General features: G+C 42.1%; 2 protein-coding genes across 2 annotated transcripts; both read right to left on the minus strand.

Annotated features, from left to right (window-relative positions):
* Nucleotides 1–4,160: 4,160 nt before the first annotated feature.
* Nucleotides 4,161–4,952, minus strand: LOC116446849 (lactase-phlorizin hydrolase-like). The gene has a single exon (XM_032115253.1). It carries the CDS (start codon nt 4,950–4,952, stop codon nt 4,248–4,250), a length of 705 nt encoding a protein of 234 aa, XP_031971144.1. The 3' UTR covers nt 4,161–4,247.
* A 1,735-nt stretch (nt 4,953–6,687) lies between these two features.
* Nucleotides 6,688–19,813, minus strand: MCM6 (minichromosome maintenance complex component 6). Its single transcript, XM_032113860.1, has 17 exons — nt 19,658–19,813; nt 18,655–18,801; nt 17,977–18,087; nt 17,235–17,484; nt 16,406–16,571; nt 16,177–16,322; nt 15,140–15,290; nt 14,597–14,738; nt 14,166–14,307; nt 13,922–14,029; nt 13,184–13,339; nt 12,015–12,143; nt 11,007–11,168; nt 9,788–9,923; nt 9,354–9,521; nt 8,324–8,463; nt 6,688–7,707 (listed from the first exon to the last, which is right to left on the minus strand). Exons 1-17 carry the CDS (start codon nt 19,768–19,770, stop codon nt 7,594–7,596), a joined length of 2,481 nt encoding a protein of 826 aa, XP_031969751.1. The 5' UTR covers nt 19,771–19,813; the 3' UTR covers nt 6,688–7,593.
* Nucleotides 19,814–20,241: the final 428 nt, after the last annotated feature.

Here is a 20,241-nt window from a genome sequence, read left to right on the forward strand (position 1 = left end):
TGAGTTTCCATAGGATAAGCTAAAACTAGTCAATCCTGCTACTGTAATCCTTAGCATCTCCCTGCACAATGAGATCTCCCACGTTTCCATAAGCTCAGTTGGCTTCTCCCCTAGGAAAGCCTCTATTGGATTTGTTTATTTATAACCACTTTGCTCTTGAAAAAAGCAGAAGGCTTGAAATATGTACTTGTAATTATTGGCTTGAAGGTGCAATTTGGGTAACCAAGGATGAGAGAGTAGAGAGGATTACATTATAGGATTAGTAGCAGGATAGAGGATTGCAAGTAATTGGAAGAGACTGGCTCAGCAGAAAGACAGCCCTTTGCAGCCCCTTCAGCAACTAACAGCAGACTTTACCACTAAAATGTCTTGTCTCTCCCTGCACATAGGTTTCTAGAGGATGCTGTTTATTACTGTACATTTTTGTAGTGTTATATAGTATTACGGTATTTGATTGTAGTACCTCAAAACCTCAGAGAAGTAGTCCAAGAAATCATTAACATCACACCCAACCATACGTGCTTCTTCTTTATTAATAGCTGAAAACAAACAAATGGTAAGTGAGGGGTGTAGTCATAACTTAGATGCCATGGGCTGCATGACCCTGTTTGTGCAATTACACCTTGAGAAACAAGGTGCACTTCATAACTAATAGCTATTTTTCTCAGGTCAAATGTATTGAGTTTTTAATTAAACTTAAAAATGCATATTAAAAAATGATCACAGTATCATAGAATCACTTAGGTTGGAAAATACCTCTAAGATCATCAAGTCCAACTGATAACCCAGCACTGCCAAACAACACTAAACCATGTCCCTAAGTGCCACATCTATGTTTCTTTTAAAGCCTTATGGGGATGGTGACTCCAGAATTGCCAACCATGCCAATCCAACACTAAACCATGTCCCCAGGTGACACATCTGCATGTGTTTTAAGTTCCTACAGGGGATGGTGACTCCCCCACTTTCCTGGGCAGCCTGTAACAGTGCTTGACAACCCTTTCAGTGAAGAAATTTTTCCTAATATCCAACCTAAACCTCTCCCACTGCAACTTGAGGCTGATGAAAATGACGAAAAGATTTGGGGAAGATTTCCTGCTTCCGCTCCCTCAACGTTCACCATCCACCCTTAATTTTCCAATAAGGCTATAAAAAACCATTAAGTTATTTTATCTAATAGCAGCAGCCTAGATTGGATGATTTGGAATTTCCGCCATAAGTTATCATGCAGATTTTAAATAAAAAACTCTCCTCCTTCTTGAAACATCACTCACCTGTAACAATGGCAGCTGCTGGTATGAAAGGATTCTCTTCCACGGAAGCACAATCAAGAACCTTTAGACTAAAAACCAAGATGTCTTTGTCCTTCCAGACACTCTGCAAAACCAGAAATCAGGGAGCAGTATGAAGAGAAGCATCAGCCATCTAGTAAAACCACGTTCTTGGCATTTTTTGCATTTTACATGGGCAGCTCCTTATCCTGCTACCCAGATGCTGGAAGACTCTGTGCTTATGGATTTTAAGAATGCAAAAAACTATCAGAGGTTAATTTATGTAATAATAGGTACCAGCCTACAGCATCACTGATGTTGGTGCTGCCATGAGATCTAATCCGTTAATAAACTCACCCTCAGCAACATTTCTAGCACTGCCTCTGCTGATGAGGAATGTGAAGTTTGGTAGCACCGTTGTAGAGCCCATGCTAGAGTTTAATATCTTTCAGTGTACAGGTATTGGCCTAACAGCTTATCAAACACTTAGCATGCGAGAGAGAAGGTTTTTCAGTCCTGGACAAAAGAATTCTGCCATTCCAGTTGTTAATGCAGCAATAATAAGCATTGACCAAGATAATCCTTTCCAGCACTTTCCATCAACTGTTTTTAAGTCAGAGTAACAACAGAGAAATGAGCACTTTGCAGCTGCTTCCTAGTGTAGCTCACAGAAAGTCAGAACTGTTTAGACATGCATCACAGCACACGAAATTCTGCTCCTATTTATGTCCTGTTGTTTGCTGCTATAATTCTAATGCTGTGCATAACATTACCTGGAATTCACTCAATTTCTTGTAGAAATCTGTTTCATTTCCACAATGGTACTGAAGGCTAAGAGACACAAAGTCTACTGAATCCTGGAAACGAGAAAAAGAAAAGAATCATGCTGGAGGAAAATGGGTTTTTTTTTGAAGTATTACATTAAAAATACATAAAACTGTGTAAGGTTTGATAAAGACATATTTCGGGAGTAAGAAGCCATATAGCTGCATGGGAGCCCTGGACAATATAATGAGCCCAAACTGGATACTGTATGGGAAGATGTGTTTTGCGTGTCTCTTACTAAAAAAAGAAGAAGTTAAACTAAATTAAATTCTATTTTATGAATTTAATATTAATGATTTACAGTTAATTTCTTAATTAGTAAGATTATGTTTATGATTAATCAGAGAAACCTTTTAAACTGTGTGGTTCAGGTAGGCTTTATCAATAACCCTTGGTTGAAAGTCCACTTCAGAAATCTTTAATCATTCCATATCACGAGGGTTTTCCCACTAGAAGTCAACAACCTTAAAGGAACAGACTGCATTCTCTTATTAAACCAGCTGATGAAGTTGGAAGAAAACTGATAAGATTTCAGTTTGTTTTTCAGTCCAAGGTTCTCTTCTAGTTTCATCAGCTCATCTAAAACAACTTCTTTGCTCTCTCTACAAACCACACCTTGCTTAAATCCTTGCAATGTCACACCTACAACGTTGCTTGACCTGGTTCTAAGGTTTGAAGGATTAAGCAAAAAACCCCACAGTGTCATCTGTGCACTGTATCCTACATCAACATCCTCTGGGTGAGGACAGCTATGAACAGGGAACTGGATCTTTAAGAAAGGATGTCATTGCCTTTGTAGAGATTATATTCTCCTCATGTTGTGCCATCTCTGTGAAACTGCATCACTTTTAGCACAGCTCAGACTGGGATTTAACAAAATCAGCAGATATTTTAAATAGCAGCTAATTAAGATAAAGTATTGATATATTTGGTGGTGCATTAAGTACACCTGCAAAGAAAATGGTAACAGGTACACTTTTTGGAGACGCCTTGTCATTTAGCAAGTATATTGCTAAAATTGTCAATTATGAGAACAAATTTGTCTCCATGTAGCTTAATCAGTGCCTACCAGCCAAGAAAGGATGCTGAAACAATTTTTAAATCAGCAAGTTTCACATAATCAGACTAATCCAATAATTAAAGCTTACCAAACTGTTCAACTGATCAACCTGCTAAAATCTTATTTAACTTGCAACAAGTCATTTGATCCCATACATAAAAACAAAGCTAAATCAAGGCAAATTTATATAATTTTGGAAATATTTCCTCAAGGTGTCACCTGAAGAGAAACTGAAAGCAATTCTGATGGAGTCATGTCTTGGACAGTGCTTATTTCCAAAGCAATGGACAGCTTTCCACCTTGAGAGAGAAAGAGGCAGTCTGCTAGTAACATATTAAGGACAAATAAAATTTCAGTTTACTGAAGTTATTTTAAAACCAGTTTTAAATTGTTGAAGCTGTGGAACATCAGACAGTGCTCCAGGTAGTTGATTTTAGAATACCCATTGTGGTTTCAATGGAGACCTGAAGAAGGTAGAAATTCAAAGGCACCATTCAAATTTTCATGCCTTTGTGATGGTTCTACAGTTTTTAAATTTTTTTAATCCATTCTATACTGAATGCTTCTGAGATGCTGGGGTGGCAGGAACTTGGAGGGACAGGAGATGCAGGAGGGAAGATGGGCAACTTCCAAGGGCTATCACCAGATAGTGTGAACTGTACAACAAAGTATTCCTGACAAATGCAAGAATTAAAAATTTGGGAAAAGAAATGGTGACTCAGCCAGCTCTACTGGTTGTCTGTCTGGGACAGAAAATTTCCAAGGCCAAAGAAGGCAGACCCAAGGTGACAGCTGCTCGGAAAATCCCAGGTACCCATCATGGAAGAGGTGAAATTCTGTTGCTCTGTGTAACACCAGTAGATTTGGGATTTAATTACTGTAAACCCCAGGATCTGCAACAAGGAAAGTCAAAACAAAGGACATTGCAGACTTCCTCACAGTTATTATCGCATAGAAGACTTCTTGTGCCTTGTTTTTTCACACTTTCAGGTACATTTCAGAAAGGTTTTAGTCCTTCCTCTGCAGGTCAGAAAAAGGAACACAAAAATATCTACACAGAGACTGCATGTAGCAGTTGCCATTTAATTCCATCATGAAATATTTATGAGCCATATTGAAAAACCCCTCTCCCTGCTCTCCTTACCCACTGGTGAGATCATCTCATGGAGAGTAGTGTAAAATCCTTCATGAGCAGCAGCCACAGCCTGGACTTGTTCCTGGGGGTCATTGTAGGGCAGGCTTTGAAGGACCTCTGGCAGATCACTGAAGGAGAGCCATGCATCCACCAGGTCCCCAAAGGCATGGAAGCTGAACTCTGCATACTCCACAAAAAGCTTGTAAAAAGCCCTGCCATTCCTCCTGCTGGCCTGCGCGGCCACGGCGCCGGGCACTGGCCCCTGGTGCAGAACCAGCACGGCTCTGAGGCCTGCAGCAGCCAGGGCCTCCAGCAGCTGCCGGTAGCACCACACCTGGGCTCCATCCGCCTTCGTGGCGTTCCCCTCGGGAAGAAGGCGAGCCCACGGCAGGAGGACTTTGTAGTGCGTCACCCCGAGCTCACGGAGCGGGGAGAAGTACCGGGGCAGCTCGGAAGCCACGAGGTCTGGCTGGCACTGTGCTGCAGCCATGCCAGGGCCCTGCTGGTCCTTGGGCAGGACCTGGTCCTGCAGACCCAATCTCTCTGCCAGCTCACTGGGTAGAGGCCCAGCAATGGTGATAAAATTCCGAGCAAATTCCCCATCTATCCCAAGGCTGAGAGACGCCAAGAGAAAGATGACTGTCTTACAAATCAGGTCCATTTCTGAACCTGGCTTCAGAAACAGTTATTCCACACTACTTATACTCTAGCAGAAGTAATATTTAACTGAAATTGTCTGCTCCACAGATAAGGTTCCCTGAACTAGCTGACATGGGAATAACAGACCAGGACTTCCAATCAGTAGATAAACAGGCAAATGGATGAACACAAAAAACACTCTCACTCAGTTAGAGAAAGGTAATGTGAAAACATTTTCTGAGATGCTCACGTTTCCCTTTAGGCTTAAATATCAGTTGACATTTGCTAATATTGCCTTCCATTTAGAGGAAGATGAAATAAGGAGATAAACTTTCCTTCTCCTTTTGGCCTTTTTCAGCTTTAGAAGAATCCCAGCACAGCTCTGGGTGCAAAAAACAACCATAGCAGAGTTATCTGCATGGCTGGGGCTGGGTCCACAGCTTAGGGCATGGAGGGCAGCAGGAGGCACGTTTGCTCTCTAATTCCTGGGTGGATAAAGGAAATCTGAGATGTGGTACCTCACCCAGCTGGAAAAGTGACTCTTAGGTGAATTCAGGCAGCAGCAACAGTGTGCTTCCTCCTACCTAATAACATCCCAGGAATCTGAGTCGCATTTCTTTGCTTTCCAAAGCACTCCCTCCTTCAGCCCTGAAAACACTGCTCTCCTGGCTGGGTGGACACATTCAGGTGACCCACCTGAACTGCTGCAGGGCAGAGGTAACTCAGCTCTTCTACATTTCAATACAGCAAAACTGAAGAGCTGAGAACATTTTTAAATCAACTAAATACAAAATCCTACATACCTACAGTGAAATGGTGGGTCCATCTCAGAGTTCATTTCCTTTAATAACTAGAATTTTGTCTAAAGTGTACCTGGAATCATCTGGGCAAGTTCTTGCTGTCAAGCAATACTGATCTTTAAGTTACAGCAGAAGACATCTCTCAACATTTGCTGTTACTCAAACCTTATACAGAGATTGTAATTTGTGTACTTTGATGTTATTTCATTCCCAGATGATTTTTTTTTTCAGGAAGCCCTAAACAGCTCGCCGTAACATTGTGCTGACTGCTCCAAAGAAGTTCCTTTCACTCTGATGTCTGAATAGCAAGTCTGAACAGGACCTTAGAGCACCACCTGGTGCTTACTTTTCAGTACAGCTGCATTAACTCAGAGAAAACCCCTCTCAGCCTACAGAACTGGGGAAAGAAGCAGAAAAAATACTTTCTCCTACATGAAGTGTATTTATTTCCAAACAAAGATTCAGAGGAGGGGAGGGGGAAACGCATAATGAAGGCCCAACATCTTCCTATCCTAATTTTGAAAGTAAAGGAGCAATATAGAATAACATGAAAATGTTGTTGCAGCTGGGTGGCTTTTTAAAATGAAATAATGAAATGCAGTTATTTGCCAAAATGTGGTTTAGGAAAGAAATGAGTGGAGAAGGAACTGCAGTTGGAGTTAGTGCCCAGTGACGGGGTAGTGCTGATGACAAATATTTATAATTCCCTCCGCTCCTTAAATACAAGTGTTATCTTTAATGATATGCTTAGCAAGACCAAGGTGTATCTCTCCAAAGCTGGGAGAGACTAACAGGAAAAAGAATACTGTCTTACAAACCAGCTCCATTTCTGAGCCTCCTTCAGAAATAGTTATTTCACACTATTTCTAATTAAAATATGTAACTTTGCTATCTTTCATGCTATTACAAATGTTTCTTAGGCGCTGGTGTCAAGTCAACAAGACAAATATTCAGGTATTTTCAATTCTTAATAGATTATTTAATAATCCCAGAGTTTACAGTAAAAAATTGAGAACAGAAATCTAAGCCAAGTTCTCATATAGAAAAATCTACAAACAGGTTTACAAATATAGTCTTAAAAATCCCTCCAAAATAGTGGCAGTTTTCAATTCACTTACAAGTCAAGACCTTCATCAAGGTTGGGGTTTCTGCCCTGCTCACTTAAAGCTTTGCTTTGGGCTTGGCTATTTGCAATTTTCTACTTTACATATGCAACAGGAGCCTGCGCATCTTTAGCCCATCTAAAAAGAAAGAGAAGCAATCAGTTTCTCATTGTCCATTACTGAAAGTTAAAAAAACTTCTTGAAAAAGAGCATCTGTCATCCAGGAAATTTGATCTTCCTTAAGACATTAAGCATTTAGATCACTATTTTTTTCAGCCTCAAATTACAGGCATAGAAAACAGCAATCTCACACGTGAGTAACAACAAATCCACCCCCAAACATCTCCAAATATTAATGAGCTTTTATTTATGTTTAGTGAGCTTTTATGTTAAGAAGAAAAACAGTAAAAAGCTGTAGCATAAAATGTCTATTAAATGCAACAGAAGAACAATTAAAATTAATCTTATTTAAAACAGAAACATCTACATAGCCTGATGGTGAAAAAAGCTATTGGACGATTCTCCTCTGCATCCAGATGATGGCACTGAAATTCAGAGTTAACAGTGAAACTAATATCTGTGTGTCATGTCTTCAAAAGCTTTCCAGGTATATTCAGTGTAAATGAGAAATCACACATTACTGACCACTCTCTGGAACGTTCATAGGAATTTAAGGAATTAGCCATACAGCAACCCCTGCAAGAAAAGAATCCATTTTCCAACTTGTAACCAGTCAGTTCTACAATCCCATTCTCAGCCCTCAGTCTTCCAGCAGATAGTTTGGGTTGACAACCAGGTATGGATCATCATCAAAAGTCTCCTCTTCACTGGATCCTCTCAGTCCTGACTGGGACAGTTCAATCAGAATGTGGTCCTGTAACAGACAAAGATTTGTGTTAAAACAAGGGCAGAGAGGTTTGTTTCTACTCTTTGAAAGGCATTTTTATATTGGTAGGACCTCTTATTAATTACTTAACCCTTTCAATTGTGAACTCCCTCTAACAGATTCTTAACAACAGCATTCAGAGGAAATCTCTTCTATGTTGTATCCTTTCTGGGAACTTTCCAGCCTCGTGCTTTCCAATCTAGCGGGTTTATGTCTTTAAAAGTGTAAAGTAGTTTATTTTGTCATAGTTTTTCCTCCAAAACGCCCTCATACCCCTCTGACTCAAGGCTAACAATTGAATACAAGTGTTAATTGTATTTCTGTATCCTAATGTATAACTAACATTATAGAAATACAGAAAAATATCACACTTCTATAGTGACATAGTATAGAACTTTGACCTTTTACTTATACACATCTCTAATTTATTTCAGTGTTTTTTCTGCAATTACAGTAACACAAAGAAGGCATTTATACTGCATCAGTCAATATCATGGAAGAACAAAACCGATTTCTCCAAACAGGAATATATTCCATTAAAAATGAAACATTGCCCTATGTAAGTTAAAACCCTTTTTCACTATCCACACATCTCCATACATACATAATGTGTAAGTCGGTGAATGACCCTCTCTATGATCTTCTTTTTATTTATTAGTTCTTCTTCAGATTCAATTTCAGATTCAATTTCCTTCAGATACCAATTAATAAGTTCACTCCTCTTTAGTGCTGCATCGTCCTCTTCTGCAGAGAAAATAATTCGCATAAACTCAGCAGCAGTAAAATAGCACTTAAACCAAACAAGAAAAGGATTTATACATTAACATTTACAATGCTGAAGAGAGAAACATGCTTTTTAAAATATTTAGGAAACATCAGACTTTAGGGGTTTTTTTTCTTAAAGCACCATATTTTTCACAGGAGGGTGTTGGGTCATGGTTTAATTGGAGATAATTAGATTGAGAATGGAAGCTTTCAGTTCTATGCACCCAAGTGGCTTCCAAATCCCATCAGCTTTCAGCTTCAAGAAAACCAGTGGCAAGGACTCACATACCTTCCTCTAAGGGCTAAAGAAAAATCACTGTCACACAAAGCCAGAGGAGTCATCCTTCTACATGTAGTCAGCATTTGAACAGACACTGTCATCCCCACACCCTTCCAAAAGCTTTGTAGCTTTAGTATCTGCTAAGAGACAACTGCTGCCTTTTATTGCAGGAGTAGCCTCATTGCAACTGAAATATTTTAGCTTCTGAAGAACTAATCCAGCCATTTGCTTAAGACAGGATGTGGTTGCTGGCATGCATTAAAGCTCCTGCTCCAGTTTTCACTGCTGCAGACTCTTGTAGCTTGGTTACACCATTGTGTGCTACAAATCCTCTTCTGGCTCTGCTCTGTTGACTTGCTCCCCAGCTTAACGGGTTTTGACAAATGATTTAGATAACAGAACTAGAAACTCCGAGAAGTCATACTTGCATCAGCAGATGTAGTATTGTCACATGAGCACAGGTCCACACCTGACCCCACAAGTTTGTTGTCTCACAGAAGTGAAAATCCCATGTACAACAGCAAGAGATGCAGTAACAATTGCTCCCTGAACTTGGGGTTTGCCTTCTTTTTAATAAACAAATTCTTACCTTCTTCTGCTTTCCTGAGGTGCAGCACCAGGAGATTAGAAATTCGTCGGTACTCAGAGAAGCCCAGCTTGAGAGAAGCTTTGGGTGCAGCATCCTTGTTCACATCCTCAGAATGGCCATTGATCCCATTCACAAGACCATTGATCCCAGCTGGAGCTTCTGCCTCACCTGTTTGGACATATGCCCAGGTTTAAAGCTGCAACATCTTTTAGCTATTTAATACTCTGAGCCACTGAAAAGCCTTGCATTGACCAACCAGGTGAGCTGGTGAAGGAGGCTGAAGAAGCAAGAGAGTTAAGAACAGGAGCCAAGATTTCTAGAGCTCATTAGATGAGACAGGCGAGAAACGGAAGAGAAGCACAAACTCCAACAAGGTAAGCTGTAAAGGCTGGAAGGACTTTCCCCTTTGAAAAAATACTCCGTAAATAATTTACCATTGACTCCATCTTGGTCCTCTTGATCCTCCATTTGCTGTTCATCATCTTGGTCTAAATTGATGTCAGGAGTCTCAACTCTAATGATGGACTTATTTAAAAGCCTGAAAGCTTCCTTCACATGTTTTGGGTGAACCTGAGGAAGATTTGAAAATACTTAGGCACAGTTAAATAGGCACAGGGGCTCTTCTAGTTTTCCATCAGCTCCAGAAACTCATCTCTAACCCTGATAAAGGGCTTTTCTACACATCTCACCTGATGAATCCTAAGCAGTAAAGATTGGGCAAGTTAAATTATATCCCACTACAAGCATTCCAAGGTCATGCAAGGTTATGGAGGGAAAAGCAGGCTGATTAATCTTTCAGGGTTTAGCAATCATGTGGAGTCGATAAAATTTTTACTAAGCCAAGAATATTTGGGAGAAAGATCAGTGGAGCAAGAAACATGAAAGAAATGGGTCTGAACAGAGACAATATGAAAGAAAGAGAGATGTAATTAATGATACTCTCCTCCAGAACTGAAAAGCAAAAACTGGAAAAATCATCTGTACCTGAGCCATAAGCTAAAAGCTATCTTGTTTCTTTATAAGCTAAATTTAATTTAAAAGAACCCAAACGGTGTCCTTACACAACCAGTGAGCAAGGTTCCATCCCTGCACATGTCACATAGCCTCTAATCAACATTTCAAAAGGCTGCTGGGTTTTAAAGCAGGGACTAGACAGGCAGTAATCACACTACAGTCAACAGCCAGAACACAATGTGCTTTTCAGCAGTGGCTCATATGAGTAGGAGCCCAGATCATACACACAGATACTCCTGGGGTGGTCCAGATACTTTGATGAACTTTGGCTTTTTAGACTGCAAATGGAAGAGAGCCAAGAGATTACAAACTATGAAAGATCAGGAAAGAGACTGCTGACAGCCCTGGCTAACAGTAGTAGGTGACTATCATGATTTGATAGGTAGGAGGCTGAGAGTGCTGACACAACTGTGATATAAAATTATGCAAGTTCCCAGTTTGGACCAGATGACCTCAGTTTTACAAGTCATCTCTTAAAAATAGTGTTTCTGGCATACAAATTCAGACTGAGTACGGCCATGACCCAAGCTCTCCTCCTCACCCACAAGACTATGTCCAATACCAGAGTCAAACAGCAAATGCAGAACTCCCACACATTTCCATAAACATTTACACAAACTTCCATCAAGCCCCTGCTACCTCATCACAGCAGTGCATCCTGGCCATGGCCTCAGACAGGCGGATCATGCTCTCCAGCTGCCTCACTGTGATCCTCCAGGATGACTTGGTCACTCCAGAGCCATCGCGCTGCCGCAGCCGCTTGTACTGCTCCACTATGAAGTCCTCAGACTCCTTGGATATCTGTGTGGCAGCAAAAAGTAGTTTCAGTGGTCAGAGTACTAAAGTTTTCTCTTCTTGCATTAGATTGGCAGGTCCCAGCCTTTTCTGTACTGGTTACTGCTTTTATCTGAAATATTCTATGCTTATGTGGAATAACACGTACTCTACATAAGTATAATGACAATCACATTATGTTGAAATTATGTTGTAATAATGATCACACTTACCAAGGATAATGATATTACAATAAGTATATAGCTGCATTAATTATTTTACAGCAGATTTTTAAACAATTTCTATTTTTCTGTTCCACTGGCTTGTTTCCAGGGATAATCCATGTCTGTCCCTACTAGATTGCTCTGTTATAGACTTCTGAAAAATCCAACACACAGCCCATCCAAGCTGCTACTTGGATAGACCCCAACAAAATCCGTAGTAAGACCAGTTTCCCATGTTCTGTATTTTACCAAAAAGCAAAGAAATATTGAGGGACAATACCTTTTCAAAAAAAAGATACAAAAACTGATTAAGTAGTAAGTCTATAAAATACAAAAAACTGCAGCAGCCATGTCAAATAACTCATGCCCATGAGGTATGACAAAGCTATGAAATGGCCCCTCAGTTGCTCTAGACAAAGGTTAAGAACTGCCACTGATTACAACAGTCTCAGCTTCTGCGTTTCTGGAGTTTAAGAGTACCAGGCTCCAAAATACGCTCTGTTTCTAGGTAGTAACATGAGTTTATGGCTCCTTCCTTGAGAGAACACTATCCCAAGTGTTTTGACATTTGCTGGAGAAAAGCCTACGGCAGAGTGACTGTTCCTTTGGCTTGGACAGAACAACTGTTCCACAGTCTACTTAAAATTACCTTTGGTTTAAACTGCCGTGCAAACAGCAGATACCTTCGGATATCATCCAAGGAATAGACGCGATCAACAGACTCCTCCACTCTGGAATGCAGATCCACGATGCGCCTGGCGATGGCGTAATCTATCACCTGGATATTGGGGCTCTGTCAGATCACTTGCACAGCATCAGCCAAAGAGCAAAACAACAGTTCTATTCTTCCTTCCCATTCCCCTTGCTCACTTGTGATCCTCATGGCAGAGCTAGTCTTTCCAGAAGCCCAACGTTCTGCCAGAAGGCCCAGGAGAATGCCCTGGGGGTTTTTAATACAAGGAAACACAGCAGAGCAGGGATAAAAGGCAGTTTTAGGATTTATGACCTCTTGGAACTCTCCTGGGTTACAAGTTAGCCACAGAACAGGCAGAAAGCAGCACTTTGTAGCGTGGGAACTGCTTTCTTCCTTTTCAGCCTGCTCTGTCTCTCTCACCAGCCCCTTCTCAATTAGATAATCACTCTGAGCAGAACAGTGGCTGAACCAACAATAATCTCTGGATCTCATGCGTTCCCAAGGCAAATGCCACATAGACAGGTGGCAGCAGTCTCAGCCTTAGTGACCAGCCATTTGTAAAAATGACTAATGGTGTTAAGTTTGCAGGTCAAACCACTGCAGGATGAAAAGGCAGTGTCCTCGTATTCAACAGAGCATGTTCAAATTTGTACTGCCAGCTTTTAGCTGCACAGACAGTGCAAAAAAGCAGAAGCAAGACACTCTCATGAGATTTGCTTCACTTATAATTGCAGAGGGCCACCAAGATGGTCAGAGGGCAGGAGAACATGATGTATGAAAGGCTGGAAGAGCCAGGTCTGTTCAGCTTGAAAGGAAAGCAACTGCTTCAATGGCCAGCATAGATGTGACGGAGCCAAACAGTTCTCGGATAAGAGGCAACCCACGTGAACTGGACCATGAGAAATTCTGATTAGATATAGAAGTTATTATTATTTGAACATATTAGAGTTGTCAAGTATTGCAGGGGCCTGGAGAGACTGCAGAATCTTCGTCCTTGGAGAAATGCAAAACTCACCAGGCCAAGGCTTGGCAAACTGTTGCAAATCTGTCTGAGCATGAGGTTAGACTAGAGACCTCCAGGCATCTTTTCTGACACAAACTATTCTATAATTCCTTGAAGTTACCTCATTACATTCATCTACAAGGATGAAGAAGAGATCAAAGCGGGACATGATGGGAGCTGACAGGTTGATGTTCTGTTTCAGTGACTTGGATCTGTCATAGCGGCCACCAACTGGGTTTGCTGCAGCCAAAATGGAGGTCCTGGCATTCAGAGTAGCCTGACAAAGCGAAAAAATAAAAAAAATTGTAACTGCGACCACTTCCTAAACCAACTCATTGCAATCCAAATAGGTCAGCATAACATCTTTTAGATAGACTTCAATGGAGGTATTACAACAATTGCTCCTCAAAAGCACCCAAACTCCACTAACAAACCCTTTCTAACCAGGTCTCTGCTCCAAGACACAATCTGATGATCAATATTTTAACATTGCCCCATTCTTGCCAACAATACTGAAACAAGCCCTTAAAACTGCTTTTCACAATATCCTGTTTTTAGCAGCACAAACACACACTTCTACAAACACACACAATTCTGTAACCTTTTTTGGGGTTGCTTCAAGGTTAGGTTTTTCCCATTTTCTGTTTCCTGTCCACTACTATCTCTTTTTAACTCTCAGTAACATTTCTGGCCTTTTTTGGGTATGTGCCACAAAAACTTTGCAACAAGTGATTTCTGTCCTGCCACACTGAGGCAGCTGCAGAGGTGACATGAAAATCTGCCAGGTGAGGCTACATCAGTACATGTAACAAACAGTCAGGTGATGCTACAGACTACACAGAGGTGTAGTGCAAGCTACCTTCACTCCAGCTTTAGTAATGGATATTGTCTGCTGTTCCATCGCCTCATGAATGGCTACTTGATCCCGCACATCCATCTTGTCAAATTCATCAATGCAACAAACCCCCTACAGCAGAAGAATGAAAGTAAGTGACCCAGATTCAATTTGGAACAAATAAAGATCATTAAGACAATTTAGGACTCTCTGTCATTAATCCAACCCATTCTTGTGATGCAGGAAACTCTCCCCTTCCCAGACTCACGTTATCCGCCAGCATCAGTGCTCCAGCTTCAATGACAAATTCGTGGGACTCCTCATCTTTCACCACAGCCGCCGTCAGACCCGCGGCACTGGAGGCTTTGCCACTGGTGTACACAGCACGGGGACTGAACTCATCCACATGCCTGTGGAAAAGAGTAATAAAAACCCCAGTATTTTATCTATCTCTGATATTTTAAAAGGAGCAATTAATTTGTATTTTTAATATCAATGTATTTTGAAAGTATTTGGAAATTCCTATGTTGAGTTTGCTTCAGCCCTGTTCAAATACTTCAACCACATCCACACAAGCTCTGGGAATTATTCTCAAATATTTTACTTCCTTTTCCTCTGTTTAATATAGCAAAAGGCAGAGTGCACATTTATAGCTCTAGTCACACTGGACAATATTTAAATACTGGGTTTTAATCTTACTTTAGAAACTGACTCTTGGCTGTACTTGGATCACCAACAACACAAACATTGATGTCCCCACGCAAAGAAGTGCCTTCTGAAGTGGTCTTGGGAACTCCTCCAAAGAGCATCAGCAGGACCCCACGTTTTACTTCATCGTTACCTGCCCCAGAAAAGACATTAAACTAAACATCCAAAGAAAACACCACATTTTTCCTATTAAAAAAACTTCACCCTACTAGAATTTTTGAGCACTTGGGCACATCTGCTCAGAATTCACCTATTTGCTAAACATCCACCAAAACCTGTAGAGTTCAGTAGCAGAACACCCGACATCAAACCCAACCCTTTTGACTGGGCTTGCAGGCCTTAATGATTAAACACCACAAACAGTCAGGGAACAGATTCTCTTTTTTTAGCACAACCAGTGCTGAGGAGGAAAGTTTATAGTAGTTGGCACAGGGCTTTCAACCTTTCCCAAAATGACACTACAGAGACAGCAAAAGGAATTAATATTTACACAAGTGAAATTTTCCCTCTCTGAGGCCACAAACGGATTCTTACCATGGATAGTGGGGAAGAGGCTGGTGCACAGATTATGGTAAAGGTTCTTATCTTGGCTCATTTCAAAAACCTTTTCCCACTCTTTCACAGACATTTGGTTTTTAATGCTTTCTGCAGTCTGTTCTTCATCTCGGAGCTCTTTCCCACCAAACTGAACAAAGGAAGTAAAACAGTAATAAAAGTAATAACAGGATCACTAATGAATGTGAGCACTGCAGACAGGTCACAAAAACTTGCTCTGTAAGCTGGATGGGAGGAACACATTCTAAAAAGCTGCCCTTAGGCTAAGTAAGCTCATCACCTTATACCTTTAAAAAACAATAGCCAATTTCCTAGCAGGCAAAACCAATGGTGTAACTTCAGTTAGTGAGAAAATCCCAAGTGAGTTGCTTGTACAGAGATTAAAAAGAGTAAAACCAATATGACTTCCTTTGACTAAAATTGTCTTCGTAAGCATTCTTACATTAACTGGAACTTCCAAAGTCTTTTGCGGCTCTGAAATAGGGGCCAGAAATTTCTACTCCCAGAACATAACAGATACTCTTTTTATCCTATGTGATAGTGAAGCTGTTAGCAGAATGATAGACTACAGTGCCACACCATGCCAAAACCCAGACACAGTCAGTATTACTCATTGTGTTGCAGTAACATCCCACAATGTCACTTGATAAACTAGAGGGAACAAAAAGGATCCCTGTTTTGCCTGTGACAAAACACAGCAATGGGATTTCCTGGAAGGAAAGGAAATGCTGCAGAAATGAATGTAAGCTGAATGGAAATACAAGGGCCAGTCAGCTGTTTAGAACAAATTGTAACATTGGCGAATAATCGCATCTGTGAAAAATGCTATGAGCGACAAAGACAAGAAAAGAATCTTGCTATGTAAATTCAATGAAAATACAAAGACAGTCAAACACACACAGGAAGGTTGCACACACGGACATTTAAAGCTTTACCCATTCCTGCTCCCTAACTGGAGGGAAAACCACACAGAACAGAAATCACCAACACCTTTAAATCTTTCTCTCCAGACTCACCCGTGGATTTGTTGGTGCAACATAACAAGCCAGAAAGACGAGCTTATAGGAGAGCTCCCGGACTCCGAGGGCTCGCAGTCCCCGGATACCTTCGGTTTCATAGCCCTCTGTCCCTGTCAACCGGGAGCTGGTTTCTGCGCGCAACCCTGCCAGTGAAACAGGAGTCAGGACAGCAGCTCCCAGCACGAGTGGGAAGGACATCTCATCAAGGTCATGTGTAGCAACAAACCTGGTGTAGAGAGCTGGGACACATCAGGCACGACAATCAGTGAGCCGGTGAAGTCACATTTGTCACCTGCCTGAGCAGATTCCACGGCCTCTGCGCGCAGGATCACCTCCACACTCCGCGGAATGCTGCCGCGCGGCAGCTCACCCTGCGTCTCCTGAATGCGCACCTGGCAGGGAGAGAAGGTTCAACACTGAGCAAATGTCACCAGAGCTGAAACTACTTCAAAAGATGGATTAAATAGCATCTGATTGCTGCCATCCATGTCAATCCCTCTTACAACATGACAAACAACCAAAAATCCCTTCCCTAATCAGCATCTAAGGAGTCTTGGTGCAACTTAAGAGGATGTACAAGGGCCACAATGACAATTCTGAAAAGCGAATTTCAGTTATTATGGCTCGCATAAAATACAATTGTGGGATGTAAAGTGCTGAGGATTTGGGAGAGTAAATCAACCCGGAAGAGTAAAATGCCGCAGATACCAACAGACACCTCTTTTTGTTCTTGTACAAAACAACTACACATGATGTACTGGCAACATGAGACTAACTCTGACTTGAATATGTGGGGCGTCAGTGGATTACTTAAGACAATTAACGTCGCACAACAAAACTGGTTTGATACTATTAATAATTTCCCATTCTTAAACATAAGTCTTCCAGAGACAGGAAGAAACCTTTTGCAGAAATTCTGCCTTTTCTTGAGGTCTTTTCTTGATGTTGACAGAACAAAAATTAACTGTCTTCAATGTGTAGCAGTACAAACAACACCTTCCAACCACCATAGGAACATCATTGATTGTCATCACCCCCCAACATCACCCCTGTACCTTTTGGAAATCAACAAATATTGATTTGTTTGTGTCCAGCAGGAATCTCCTTCTGTTGGCACAGACTGGGTTCCTGCAGATGTTTGGCTGGGTGTATTTGAATTGCTGTTCCACATCTTTGATCACTGTCTGGCAGTCGAGGCACAGGAAGGTTCCACTGACCAGCTCTGGATGGACAGGGTGGGTACGAACCACCTGCCCACTGATGCGCAGCAGGGAGCCAATTTTTGCTGAAGTCAGTTCTCGAATTCTGTTTAAAACAGAAATTCACAAGGATTAAATTACTGCATTAACAATTCTAGGCCCAGGGTACTAAGATACAATATATTTTCATTCTGTCTCTGACTAAGGAACTGCTGTAACAAACAAAAGAAACAAACGTTGCAATATATTCTCATTGTATGATTTTACGTAAACTTTTAGATTATTACTAAAGGTCAAACCAATGCAAAAGTTACATCAGTGGTACTTCAAAAGCAACACATACTAATTCTTTTGTTGTTTTTAAACTAGAGAAGTTACATTTGTTTGTGAAATATGATGAATCTAAGTATCTGAGTGTGATGCACAAATGAAAAACCATTTCAAAAAATATCCTGCACAAGATCAGGAAACTTTGTCACAACTCTACTGGCCAGCTGCACATTTCACACTACACAACCAAAACATTTTCAGCGTGCTTTGACATGTTTTTGCCCAGTAGTAAAACAGCACAAGTTTCTGGAATTAATAATCATCTTACTTGTGTCTGGTAGGCAGGTCCTGGAATGCAACATAAAAGTCCTTGTTTGCAGGAACATTTCCATGGTCTCTGGCAAAAGTCTTTGTTGCTCGACAGAGGTATGGATAAACCCTGAAATATGGGAAAAAAGTTCAAATTTTACAGAAGCTATCAAAATGCCTTCTCTGCTTTAGATTACATCAAAGGCTTGTATCAGATTTCCAGGTTCTGGCTTTTAATGCTATGTCTCATAACCCAAAAAAGCCACTCTAAATATGCTAAAGGTAAGATCACTACACAATAATGTTATTTGCACTACTGTTTGATAATAGACTTTTTAAAGTCTCATTTTATGACACCTTTACACTTATATTAAGAAATGTATCTTCAAAATAAGTGACCAACTCAAGAAAGCATTTTCAGAGCATGAAATTTTAGAGTTTATTCTGTATTCTCATACTGACCACTTACTTCTTTATGACAATAAATGCAATTAGCTGGTTAACTCATAGTTTCCAGAGAGGAATCCACTGAGAAATGGTTTTAGCCAGTTAAAAAAGAATAATCCTACATGTAAGTGTTTTCAGGATGCAGAAAGAAGATATGCCTCTCATTTTTTACATAACAAGCAAGACATTATAAGCCTGAGACTCCAGCAGAGCTCAGCTTTACCTGGAAAAACCCCGCTCTACATTTTACCTGTAAAACTCCTCCTGAATAGTGGTAGAGAGTTGCTGATTGAACTGCTCCAAATCTGCAAAGCTGACGATCAGTGTGTTCCGCTCCGGCCGGATCAGTTCTTCAGCATCTCGCAAGTACTTGACCTCCCCATCGCTGTTCTGGAACCTAGAAGTGATTCAGGAAAACGTTTCACAGTCACCAGGCAGCAACTGAATACTTCTGAATTCAGGAGAAAAGGCAGAGAAAAAGATCACTCACATTCAGGCATCCCGCAGCCCCTTGCAAAGCCCTTTTACAACAATATTTCTTCTTCCACCCCCTTGCTACATCTGCTCTATCCACACCCCAGCACAGACACACCAGGTTTACATTTCATACAGCAGGAGAGTTGTCCCAGTGCCAGACAAAATTTTATTTAAGGTTTAACAATGGCTCTGCACCAGCAAACAAGGTTTTGTTTCCTCCGGGTGATGCTAATGGTTTCCTTATTTGATGCGGATGGGCCCCATAGGAAGCAAAAAGCAGTGAGCCAGATGTATTAATGTGTAACACCCAAGCCGTGGAAAGGGTTTTCAACACAGCTGTGACGCAACACTGTTAAAAGGGACCAAACGTACCTAAAAAAGCAATAATCATAGAATGGTTTGGTTTAGAAGGGATTTTAAGATCATCTCGTTCCAACCTCCTGCCATGGGCAGGGACACCTTCCACTAGGCCAGGTTGCCCAAAGCCTCATCCAATCTGGCCTTGGACACTTCTAGGGATGGGACATCCCAACTTCTCTGGGCAACGCTCCCGCGGAAACTTTACCTACCAAGAGAACACCGTGCTGCCTTCCTACAGGTTCCTCCCGGCAGAGCCTCAGACCACAGCAGAGCTTTTCTGACCGAACGCCAAGGGGAGAGGGCTCCAGGCCCTGACAGGATCTCACCAAATGGCGGCCCCTCCGTGAGGCGCTGCCGGCCCGCCACCCGCTGCCGGCCCTGCCCGCCCGCCGCCAGGCTCGGCCCCCGGCACTCACTCCTCTAGGAAGTCCAGGAACAACTTCTGGCACTTCTCGGCCACTTCATCGCGGATCTGCTGGTGCTGCGACGCTGCGCCCGCGCCCCCCGCTGCCGCCACTGCCAAATCCATCCCGGCCGCTGCCGCTGTCCCGGGCCAGCCCCGCAGCGGTTCGCGCCACGCCGCGCACCACGTGGGCCGCGCGCCCACAGCGCCGGCCAATCGGCGGCAGCCGTGCCGCAGAGCCCCGCCCCCTGCGGACGTTTTCGCGCCAAAGGCGAGGGGCGGGCGGGACTGAGGGCGGCTACCAGCGCCCCGCCCTGAACTGCGCTCTCAGCGACAGCGAACGGGACCGGCTGGTGGGCTGCTCAGCGAGCTGCTCAGTGCTGCTGAGGGCTGCTGAGGGCTGCTGAGGGCTGCTGAGGGCTTAGAGCTGTGCCAGAGCAGCACCACGTCTCCCATTGAGAAACAGAGGCATAGAATGCTAAGGGGTTGTAAGGGACCCTAAAGATCATCTAGTCTCAACCCACCTGCCATGTGAGGGACACCCCCCACTAGACCATGTGGCTCAGGGACTTACACCCAACCTGGTCTTTAACCCTG

This window comes from Corvus moneduloides, chromosome 7 (assembly GCF_009650955.1).
Source record: "Corvus moneduloides isolate bCorMon1 chromosome 7, bCorMon1.pri, whole genome shotgun sequence".
In the NCBI taxonomy this organism is placed as follows: Eukaryota; Metazoa; Chordata; class Aves; order Passeriformes; family Corvidae; genus Corvus; species Corvus moneduloides.

What these genes read in the sequence shown, in the direction of transcription:
- LOC116446849 (XM_032115253.1), bottom strand. Translation starts at nt 4,952, where the DNA reads ATGGACCTGATTTGTAAGACAGTCATCTTTCTCTTGGCGTCTCTCAGC.
- MCM6 (XM_032113860.1), bottom strand. Translation starts at nt 19,770, where the DNA reads ATGGATTTGGCAGTGGCGGCAGCGGGGGGCGCGGGCGCAGCGTCGCAG. An exon ending in TTGCACCAACAAATCCACGG is followed by an intron (nt 15,291 to 16,176) that starts GTGAGTCTGGAG and finishes TCCTTTGTTCAG; the next exon opens with TTTGGTGGGAAAGAGCTCCG. An exon ending in TTACTAAAGCTGGAGTGAAG is followed by an intron (nt 13,340 to 13,921) that starts GTAGCTTGCACT and finishes TCGCTTTGTCAG; the next exon opens with GCTACTCTGAATGCCAGGAC.